The 11,677-nt window shown below is 41.3% G+C and overlaps 1 protein-coding gene across 1 annotated transcript; it reads left to right on the top strand.

Moving 5' to 3' along the window:
• The first annotated feature begins 379 nt into the window (after nt 1-379).
• On the top strand, nt 380-11,209 carry hapln4 (hyaluronan and proteoglycan link protein 4). The gene is made up of 7 exons (XM_008407244.3): nt 380-545; nt 2,461-2,587; nt 3,880-4,069; nt 4,307-4,479; nt 4,602-4,717; nt 6,980-7,166; nt 10,058-11,209. The coding sequence occupies exons 1-7, from the start codon at nt 543-545 to the stop codon at nt 10,447-10,449; spliced, it is 1,188 nt and encodes a 395-aa protein (XP_008405466.1). The 5' UTR covers nt 380-542; the 3' UTR covers nt 10,450-11,209.
• The last annotated feature ends 468 nt before the right edge of the window (nt 11,210-11,677 follow it).

The following is an 11,677-nucleotide window of genomic DNA, read 5'->3' as shown; positions in this document are numbered from 1 at the left end:
AAAGTAATAACATGTGATGCAGGCATAAGACAATAATAATAAAACATGACTGATAGTTTTAAAAGAGATTATTTGAACAGAATTTAAACTTACTCTACATATCTTTCAACAGGAACAATGGAATTTTTGCAATTAGTTTTTGCTCTTTGAGAAATGACCAAACTCTGTATTATTTAAGAAAAAAAAAGAAAAAAAAACAGTGATCTGAAGCCTGTTTGTTATTGCTCTTCCTCAGTCATATACATCTGATTATGTCAATTTTACTAGACAAAGCCTTGAATGAAAACAGCTTGACACAAACGCAACAAAGTGACTGTTTTCCTATGGCAGATCTTCTGCTATGTTTCCACATAGACCCAAACAAATAATGTGCTGCGTCACTGAAGCACTGCGGGACCCACAAATGCTGGTGGTTCCCCCTGCAGTGTGAGGGAGCAGCGATGAAGGGAGGGAGAGAGGCGAGTGCTGCAGCGGCAGAACAACATTTAACCTGAACGAGGACTTAAGCTACAGAACGTCTGCCTTAAATCGAGTTGACAGCCATGGTAAGTTGAAAATGACTTCTGTACTCTGTAAGTACGGCTGAGCTCTGCAGCTCTGCGCACTGCATGACTGTACGACTGCTAGGATGATCTCTGGAATAACCTCAAGAGGAGTGATGCTGCAGGGTTGTTTGCAATGTGCAAGGTGCATGCAAAACGGCAGATTTAGTGCATTTGCCACTGAGGCCTCGGGTCATGTTAAGTCTTCATACGCGGCAGCAGCGTTTCGGTAAAGGAGAAAAACAGTCAGTTGCACGGGACCCACTTGGCACTGCTTTTGTTGTGGTGATGAATTTATCCCCTCGGGACCTGCATGAGAATCCAAACAATGGACCTGAGCGTGTTGTGTTTCGCAGAATGCCCCTCTCTCCCGTGCAAGAATTAATGGATTAACCTGATGCAGCAACTTCACTGGCTTTATGTGCTGAGTCAAGCCGTACACTGGTCTGCAAACTGCAGAGCTCTGTGCATCCAAAGCAATGACAGTTAGTGAGCGTTTTAGTAAAATGAGCTGAAAGCACCCGTTTAACCAAAAGACGTTTACTGCAAAGCAGTCTCGTTGTTCCCTTTTTTGATAAAACGCATTATTAAAGTAAATGACAGGTGTAATTCTGCGGGAAAAAACAACATCAGTGATACAAAGAAAATACATCTTCATTCATGTAAAACAAGAGCTGTTCTTCAGCAGATTATAAAACAATCGTAATCTAATCTGATGTGCTTTGTATCATTATTTATTAAACAATAACGTAAAGCCAAAGCGAATGGGTTGTGTGTGAGAACCAAAGCATCTTTGTCCATTCATGAGAATTAAGAAGGAAAATAGCTGCCAGTTAAAAAACAAAACAAAAAAAAAGAGAAAAGAAAAATAAAAATCTTTGGTTGGTTACAGTCATGAAGCAAGCAGATGTGGTTTAGCAAAATGTAAAGAACGAAAGACCTTAGATAAGTAACCACCACTTTACATGAGACTGAAAAAGATTTTCTACACAATCTGTCTACCTAATGACAACAGGAAAGTTATTTTCTCAACAGGAAGACGTTTAAAGCTGTTTCCTATATTTGCAGGAGTGTACATCCCTGCAAAGAACTCAAGTGCTTAGGTTTGGAAGGATGGTTGCAATAATGGTTGGAACCCCCTAATTCCAACCCTCCTTCCAACACACCTTATAAGCCTAATACTCATTCCAACACTAACTCCAACCCTTATTCCAAACCTCATCCAAACATAATTCCAATCCTAGTTCCAGCCCCTCCATCTGACCCTAATTCAAATTTTCCAAATTTCTTCACAGCAATGTGAAATATTGAAAAAGTCCTTCAGAAAACATCAATTTGAAGTTATTGTTGCTCAAGTTGGGTCTACAATCTACTAAAATATGAGATGCATTTAACTTTTCTACAGAATTTTCTTTATTTCATAAATGAGTTATCAGTGTCTGGCGTTTGTGTATATCTGGGTTTGTATGCGTTGATGTTTGCTTTCTAATGGGAAACTAAAGGGACCAATTGTTTTTATGCCCAAACGTTTTAGAGATTTCCAGTTCTCCCTGGCATTTGTTATAAAGGGTAGCAAGGTAAAATTCTTGTCTTTCTTTCTCTTTTTTTCATTCTTTTTTTTTTAAAGGAAAGCTTTGTTTAAAACCAAACACAGTTAAAACAACTAATCCTCTAATCCCGTACCTCGAGAAGGCCTCCCTCTGTACACATACAGTCGCTTCTTTTTTAAGTTTTTCAAAGAGTTTCAGCATTAACGCAAAGGTTCAAACACAGACTATGTTTTTCAGGGCATTTATATCTTGAATAAATGCGTCTGTGACATATCCCGCAGCTTAACTCTTTTTTAGGTCTGCTTAAGGGGTTTTTCCTCCTTAGGTAAGCCTGTGATGCTGATTTTCAATGTGCTCTCCTTTCGCAGTCCTCAAAGCAACGTCAGCTTCAGATCTTTGGTGAAATGTTCTTTGTCATCTTCATCCTGACTTCTGCCCTCTCTGTGTCGCCCGAGGATCTGATGGAGCCCAGGAGACGAGTGGTGCACGTGCTCGGTAATGATACCTTCACGTGTCTGACAGATGCAAGTCTGATTTGAGCGCGTCATATTCGCTCAACATTCGGAACATTTTCCAAAACTTTTACAATTCCAAAAAGCCTGTTCAGGTTCAACAACCTCTGAACGAAGTCGACTTAGTTATGCTTTCATCCCTTGAAGATGTTTCAAACTTCTCATTTTTGAAGCATAATGTATTTGCTAACCATAAATTAAATACAAAGGAACACAAAGTCCTCTCATGATCTAATCAAAAAAATAAAAAGATTGAGCCTTTTTATGTTCAAAACACTCCTTGACACTTTCATGGCAGACACACAAGTTTGAGAAGAACAACAAGCAAGGAAGGGTCTAATTGCTGGGTGGCATGGATAATTAATTGTAGGTGCCGTTATTCGGGTGTCATGTAGCAAAAAAAACCTTTTTGCAGCTCTGAATTAAACATTTATATGTTTATGCCACAAGTCAAGCAAACATCTGCCAAAAGGAATAATTATACTCGCCTGCTATTAGGTTCAACGTACAGTCACTGGGCCGTTTCGGTGAGTCATGTTGTGTAAGAGTTTTGGCAACTTCCTAGAGATCCTCCTGCATCGACAAATCGATGCAGGAGGATGGGCACGCTGCACGGTGAAATGTTTGATGAGATAAAAGATGAACTCTGGATATATTGACCAATGTAAGCGGATTTTCTTATTTTTCATTTGGGAAACAGCTAAGACCTGCACAACATTAGAAAATCTTGCAAGTTAGGTAATGCTAGTAAACATTGTGCTGATGATGATAACAGTTTTATGCTTATTTTCTTGTTTCCTCTCCTCCCCATCTGTGCTTCTAGCACTCTGTGACCTTCGGTATTTTAGGCAATGTGTGTCCAGGGCGAGCATCTGCTGCCGTGGGACTAAATATTACATTAGCATGAAAAATGCAAGTACGCAACACTTGTAATGTATTAGGTAACAATTATTGCACTTCAAACAGTTCTTTGTTAAATGAATTTTGCACACAGTGATATTGCGATGGGGATGTGTTTGTGATATATTGTGCAGCTCTAATGGTACCTCACCAGTGTTACTAAAATGGGTTTATTTACCAATCCTAAGTTGGTGTGATGTGCATAAAAGTGTCAAAGGTCATTTGAACTGATAATCAGAAATGCTTCAGGTAGCAGTTCTGTGTCGAAAAAGCCTAAAAGAACCTACGAGACTTTACTACATAAATGCATGTATTTCATTTAAAATGCTTTTTGTTTACGGTGAGCTTCGTCCTCTTCTTCCCCCCTCCCCCCAGAGGATGAGACTGGAGCTGTGATTGTGCAGACAGCCCCAGGTAAGGTGGTGACACATCGGGGTGGCTCCATCACGCTGCCCTGCAGATTTCATCATGAGCCGGAGAACACAGATCCTGCTCGCATCCGGATCAAATGGACCAAAGTGACAGATGCCCTGCAGTTTGAGGACGTCTTCGTTGCACTGGGAAAGTAAATTCAGCGTCCTTCTTTCTAAATTTCCATGTAATTTTCTTTTTTTTTTTTTTTACTGTTAAAAAAGCTTTTAATCTTCAAACGGCATCAAGTGATGACTTAGGGTTTCATGAGCTGATTTTGACTCATGACACTTTTTTTTCATTTTTTTTTTCACGCAACAATAAATGCCAAGCAGGGTTCACTCTGAAAGAGCTGGGATATTGCGCTCGTTGATCTTGTTGCTTCCCCCAGGCAGCAGCGTGTGTTTGGCTCATACCGGGGACGAGTGTTTTTGGAGCGGGCAGGACCAGGTGATGCCTCGGTGATCATCCAAAATGTCACCCTGGAGGACTACGGGCGCTACGAGTGTGAGGTCACTAACGACATGGAGGATGATACGGGATTCGTCAACCTTGACTTAGAAGGTCAGGAATCGGTTTGACCTCCTGCCGACATTTTTCCATCTGTACATGTTTTTCAGCTAATGAAGACTCATAATCTTGGCAGCCTTTCACTCCAACACATTTTCTGTTTGGGTCGCCTGCAGGAGTGGTCTTTCCCTACTACCCCCGCGACGGGCGCTACAAGCTGAACTACCACGAGGCAGAGGACGCCTGCAAACACCAGGATGCCATTTTGGCCTCTCATTCTCAGCTGCACAAAGTGAGTTCAGAAAACTGTGGTGGTTGTTCTGTTATGGGAGTGACTTTTGATTGGGATGGTACGGAATTTAGCTGGATGTTTTTAGGGAGTAAAACTGGGATTTTTTTTTTTTACTTTATTATGCAGCTAATGAGGATAAGAACGGTTAAATCTTCCTAAGATCTGGGTGGCGATTGTTGATTTTACCCAATGGTTGTCATTCGTGAGGATCTTGGCTTATCGATAACCTAAAGCAGGACTCTTCCACTACAGCTTTTTAAAATAATGGCATTGTTACTCCATTGTGCTATGAAATGGCACCATATGCCTGGAAAATACATAATACAGCCCATTTAAATTCCTCTGGAAGCCGTTCTGCAAGGGATCTAACTGATTTTGCAGACTTTATTCCCTATCCTTTTATTGAAATGCTGTCCTTTTTTCCTTGCAATTTTATCATGCTGAGGAGAGCGAAATCAGTTAACCTCTCCTCACACATAGGTTTGAACATTGACTCCCAGGGCTGTTTTCAAACTTAATGTGTCTGCAGTAGATCGCCAATGTCTAACAAATGCCTGAAGAAAAATTACCACAGTTTATAGATAGTCAACACGTGCATAGCATTTAGGGGGGTAGTTATTCACAGTAAAATAGAAATGTAAAAACAAAGAAGCACAAACTAATTGACAGCTAAGACTAAAAAAGCTACAGGAGAAGTCAGCACATCTTCTGTCAAAAGAGAACTGATGGCATGTATTTCTGCCTTAGTCTGTACGCATTTTCAGCCAGAAATTTCCAGAGTAGTCTGACATGAAAAGATGGCAACCCCTGTGCTCTTTGCTAAGTATTTCACATGCGTTCATGAAGAACAGGAAGACACGTGTCTGAGGAAGTCTTTGGGGTTTGCTGTGATGTCTGGACAGCCTGTAGATCAAAGATGCAGCGCTTTCTTTGGGATTTTATTCTCAAAAAGCACGTCTTTGTCACTCATGTGTGCTCTGGAGCAGAGATGATGGCCAGCCTGAGTGTTCTGTTCTTGACACAAGCTGGTCAGATCAGCCTTCATCTCGTCGCCTGACAAAACCTCTGCACATCGGGACCGTCCTTCCATGTTCATGTTATCTTTGGCTCAGTATTGGACTAAAACTCTTTGCCCTATCTGTTTTTTCCTCTTATTTCTATTCAGAAACTCTTCCATGAAAGTGTCAAGTGTGAGGATAAATTTGTCACAGTCCTGTGTGAGAGACATACATTATGTCTATCGCTGAAGGACGCAGTGAGATATTTGACTGACACTACATGGTGCTTCCTTCTGCACACCAATCGTCCCACCGGGGCAATCTTCCAACACGTAGCAAAGTGTGATGCCCGCTGCACCTTGCAGGTTCTGCTGGCGTTCATGTGGAGTTTGTATTGTCGCCAACATGCTGAGGAAATGGATTAACATCTAGAACAAAAACCCTCTTTGGCATCACAGTTAACTCATGCTTACCTGTAACGTCTGTCGTGTTTATGTCTCTTTTTTACTTTGCAAGGATTGTGGGTCTGCCGTACAAGGATTTGGTCTGTTTAAATCTCGTCATGTCTTGAAATTGCAAGGAAGGAAGGGCAGCATTTCAATAAAGGTACAGGGAATGAAGTCTGGAAATATAAATGTTTTTGTTTTTCTTCTTTTTTCTTCCACAGTCCCATCTAGACCTGGAAAATGGTGAATTCACATTCAATTTGGCATGTGTATCAAATAAAATACAGCCTTCTTTTAACCCTGGAGAACATTTATCTGCAGAATTTAACCTCCCACCACTCAGTTTTAAAAAGCAACAGCGAAATGGTGTTAATATGCGAAATTAGGGCTTCTAGCTCAACTACAGGGTCAACAAAAAAAAAAAAGAAAGAAAGGTGAAACTCAAGTTTTATGTCTACATTGAACTTTGTCACCAGGGTCAGTCAGATGTAAATGTCACACTTATATGGAGAAAAATAAACCAGATCCTAAAATCAGCGAATTGTCTCTTTGACGTTGTACCTTCAGATCTAATTGTCTAAAGGTACAACAGTCTTTGGCAGGTTTTTTTGTGTTTTTTTTTTTTACAGCTGTAGAAAGTCTGAGTCATGCAAGACATTTTACTGCAGGTTCTCCCACTGAATCCAAAAAAGCCTCAGGCATTTAAGTGTAAGACTAATGGAGTTATGACAGAAGCAATAAATCCTATCCCCTCCATTGGTTCTAATGTCTTTAATCCTTCACTTTGGCCCACTGGCCCACATTGTGCTTCTCATCAGGCCTGGTTGGAAGGACTGGACTGGTGTAATGCTGGATGGCTGGAGGACGGCTCGGTCCAGTATCCCATCTCCAATCCCAGAGACCAGTGTGGCCGCAAGGACACCCCGGCTGGCGTCCGCAACTATGGCTACAGGCACAAGGAGGATGAGCGCTACGACGCCTTCTGCTTCACTTCTAAGCTAAATGGTGAGACGGAACAGTGAGAAACCACAGATGCGTGCACACGCCTGTATGGTTCGATCACACAGTTTCAATGTGGATGTCGGAACTGGTATCCGTGGCTACGGTCGACTGGGGGAAGAACAACGCGTCGTCAGAAACGGCATTGCAAAAGCATCACTGTGAAGAAGAAGTGCGGTTTGATGATAGGGGAACTGAGGCTTGTTTTGATTTGATCTCTGACTGTGATCTCGGACGCCCCGAGGCTGCTAGATTTAAATCAGGCTGTGAGTACTCAGTCCTGTAAGGGACACAGTGTCCTCTGGGTGCAAAGCGTCGCCTTTCATCTCCCAGAGCTTTCATTTACATCACATACCCAAACCAAGTCTGAGCACGGCGGCGCTTTCGGGTTCACACACCCAAACAGAGTTTGAACAGTCAAACACTGGGTTCATGTTCGCTCAGTCAAAGGCAATGCACAGTCCCATGGGTGTGGGGGGGGTAAACGTGACATGATCCAAATGCATGACAAGAAAAGGCTGTAACATAATAATCTGATTGATGCTTGCTTTGTGGAGATACAGAAAATATTTAAGCATATTTTACTGAAATCATCATTTAGGCGAGGAAATTATATTAGATCACGGTCATTATGTTTGTTAAAAGGCATTAGCTACGATCTGGATTAAGAAAAGCTTTAAGATGTAGAGTGAACCAGACTCGTCTTGGCGTGGAACAGGTAAGCAAATAAAATTTATGAGAAAATATCTGTTCATTTTAAAATTATAAATCCAACTTAAATTCTTTCTTTTTTGGTGTGGATTAAGCATACAGTGCCTTTCCAAAGGATTAATACCATCCCCAGATGATGAGCTTGTAGTGGGAATGGTATCGGCCTCTGTGGGTCTCCTGGGTTTTTCTCCTTGACCATTGTGTGGTCCACGCTGCGTCTCGTGTCCATATTTGCCCCCGGACTGCTGTGGTTTTATCCATGTCAGCAGCCCTGGGGGGACTGCTCCCAGATTGTTTTGGATGTACCCCCCCACCTTCAGCCTCTCCATTGTCCTTTCTCCACAACTTAATTACAGATAACCTGGACCTCCACATCTGTGCCCCCTTTCACACACCTACTGATATATGCACAGGGGCTCTAAAAGGGTTCTCCCAACCCATTTTTGGATCTTTGCTCTCTGTCCTTGACATACAACCTGCACTGCCTTTTATTTCATAAAGTCAACTGGATCAGGATGAATATCCTATTTCCCCCCTTTTATAGAGCAAATCTACCGTCGTTCAGTTTGCCCAAGCTGAGTCGTAAACATTTATTCCAAGCTTTTAACATCCTTTAGGGCGTAGTTTGTCATTTGAAAATAAAGTATGGCAGCTCCGAACCTACCAAGACATTGTTTTCTACCCAAATCAGAAGAAGAGGGGATTAATCTGAGAAAAAAACCGAAGAGCTCCTGAAACATCGTGTTGATCACATCATACTCCTTGGATGCTTTCTTCTTCAGTCTAAACAGGGAAACTGGTGGCAGTTTATGGCGGAGTTTGTAAAGGAACAAAAATAATATTTGGATCTCTAAAAGTTCACAGCTGGTAGAAACATGCTCCAAATTGGTGCAGCTGTAATCACAGTTGTTTCTAAAATACAGGAAATTCAAATTCAGTTTAAAAATATTTTATCATTCCCAGACGGAAATTAAATGTTACTATAACTCATGCAATCCAAACGTTCTTAAGAAAGAGTTGTTGTTGAGTAAAAATGCATGACACACGTCTTAGATTTTTTTTTTTTTTTATTCAGCAAAATGCACAACAACAACACACTGCTAGGAGCTGATCCATCACACACAATTTCCCTAAATGCATTAAAGTCTGTTGCTACAACATGACAAACTGTGAAAAAGCTTAAAGGGGATATTATCATTTGTGTTGAACTTTAACAGCTTTAGAAACATTATTTCTGTTCTGAAAAAAAAACCTCCAACATAAATTCATATTTATATGTTTTGACCAATATTGAAGATTGAAGACATTCATAAAAAAAAAAAAAGTTCAAACTAAGATAAAAAGTTCCTTTTAGGCTTCATAATTGACGTTCAGAAGGAGAATCCATGTTTTTCCTCAGACGGAAAAAGCTGATTTGACAGGAAGCTGACATAACCGCTCATTGCTTCCCATGTGTGTTAATTACTGCAGACAGTCTGTTGCAGGCAGGAGGTTTCAGCGGTGGCCCAGTCAGATACTGTATCTCAGTCCAGCTGGAAGGCCTTTTACTGAAAGTCCCCTGGGGAAATATGAGACAATATTCTGCCACTCTAATAGTCAGCAGTCACATTAACAAGCAGAAAATCTATAGCTGAGCCACGAGTGAGGCCGAGGCTGCTGACGTGATTTTTATGGGCAGATTTGGGGCAAAACTTAAGGTTTTATTTTTGAAGATTTTTTTTTTCCCTGTAATTTCATTTTAAAAGTCTCTTTTATTTTATTTCTTTTTGATGGCACCACCTTGTCACGGTGGCCATTTTCAGTTGGTTGCTCTAAGTTTTATTTGGGGTTGTCTATGTAAAAGTATCTGAATACAAGCCACACTTCCCAATGTTTTAGTTTTAAAATATTCCACTTATTTGCTGCTTTATGCTTTTTTTGTCACTAGAAAATCCAAATAAGATACGGTGCAACTTGTTTACAGGGCAAAAATGTAAACAGGTAATTATTAATATACTGGCAACTCACTGTGTTCAAATCTCTAAACAAAAACCAGATGTACAGGAACAAAATCTGTCCCCAGGCTCAGCTAATTTGATTTTAATCTGTCTGATTTATTCACGTCTTGCCTCTTTTAATACACGGATTGCGTTCCATCCACATTTTCACACGTTTACACAATCTCTCCTTTCTTAATGCACCTTTAGGCAAAGTGTACTTCCTCAAACGCTTCAAGAAAGTGAACTACGCCGAGGCTGTGAAGGCGTGCGTTCGAGATGGATCGGCCGTGGCCAAAGTGGGTCAGCTCTATGCAGCGTGGAAGTTCCAGCTGCTGGACCGCTGCGAAGCAGGGTGGCTGGAAGACGGCAGCATTCGGTACCCCATCGTCAACCCCCGCTCTCGCTGCGGAGGCTCCCACCCCGGGGTCCGACACTTGGGCTTCCCTGACAAAAAGTTCAGGCTGTACGGGGTCTACTGCTTCCGCGAGTACATGGATGAAACAGCAGGTGGTACCAAAGTGACAAAACCCCTGAAAGAAAGTCTGATCAAACGGAAGAGCAGCAACAGCATCCCGGCAAATGCCACAAACGCTATTTAAAGCTGACAAGCTGGGAGCCGAGGGGCGTACGATTATAGATTTGACTGCAATCGCTCAGTGTGTCCATTCACTGCTTTTTAGAGTTAAACACCCACCAACCATGATGCAGTCATCTGCCAATTTGCCAGAGCGAAAGAGACGGGGGCCGTGCAAAATTAACTGTGACGTCTTTATTAAGGCGATTTTCCTTTTGTCTGCAGTCAGTCGATTATCTTAGGGAGCGCGTTAGCACAGATCTGTCATCTGGAAAATCGTAAGATTAAATAGCAGCTTAATCGTCAGTCAGGCACATCAAAATCAAGCAGTCGACTGACTATGGTTGTTTACGTGATATTTTTGAGTCAGGGGCTTTAAGTCTCCTCCAAGTTGGAGCCTTGACGCCAACGTGATCTACCTGAATGTTGTCGAGAAGTTCAAGTTTACAGTGCCTGTGCCTCACATTCGGGTGGCGACCGTTCTGCAATCTCATCCTTTAGAACTAAGTGAAGTAAATATTGCACTAGCACAATGATAGCTGCACTTCAGATTCAAAGAGCTCAATTTTATAAACGCATCCTAGTTACAAATCGAGCGTGCATGACGTTTATGGCTGAGAGCTGCTGCTCGGGCTGAATTTGCAATAATTTCGAAGCTCATGATAGCCATTTACACTCCAAAGGTGAAAGGTTACCCGTAACCTTTACGACGACGTACGCTTGCAAATTTGTTTATGGTGCTCGAATAGAAAAATAAAAAGTCCTGAACTTGTTTAATTGATCAAGAGCTGGTCTTGCCTCATTTTGTCTCTGTGGAAACAAAATAATGCATGGGTGACGTTTTATTTTTTCTTTTTGTGTTTCTTTTCTCATAAAAAAATGAACATCTGAATGCATCAATAACTAAGGGTTACTACCAGAGGAAGTATTGCAAATAAGCAGAAGATTTTTTTTTATCCAAGATAGAGTTTAAGGTTTTTATATTCTCAACATATTAAGGTAGACTATTAGCCATTCACATTGTTACTCCTGTAGCAGTCACCATCACACTAAACATGACAATTATTATGCAAAAAAAGGCTATAAGGCTTTTTATAAGCAGTCATCTTCTAATATCTCTCTCTCTTGGCGAACAGCATTGATCAAAACGTACTGTGTTTTTGTTTTTGACCGACTCCACAACACCGTTTCAGAATCCAGCTGCTTTAATTCATTGCGTCCTGATTCCGAGGTGACTGTCGGAAATAAAACCT

This window comes from Poecilia reticulata, chromosome 4, assembly GCF_904066995.2.
Source record: "Poecilia reticulata chromosome 4, P_reticulata-male-v2, whole genome shotgun sequence".
NCBI classification, from domain to species: domain Eukaryota; kingdom Metazoa; phylum Chordata; class Actinopteri; order Cyprinodontiformes; family Poeciliidae; genus Poecilia; species Poecilia reticulata.
This window is presented reverse-complemented; position numbering and strand designations above follow the sequence as displayed.

Excerpts from the sequence above, each read along its gene's own strand:
- hapln4 (XM_008407244.3), top strand. Across the intron at positions 4,718-6,979 it reads CTCATTCTCAGCTGCACAAA|GCCTGGTTGGAAGGACTGGA; the intron begins GTGAGTTCAGAA and ends GCTTCTCATCAG. Across the intron at positions 7,167-10,057 it reads CTTCACTTCTAAGCTAAATG|GCAAAGTGTACTTCCTCAAA; the intron begins GTGAGACGGAAC and ends ATGCACCTTTAG.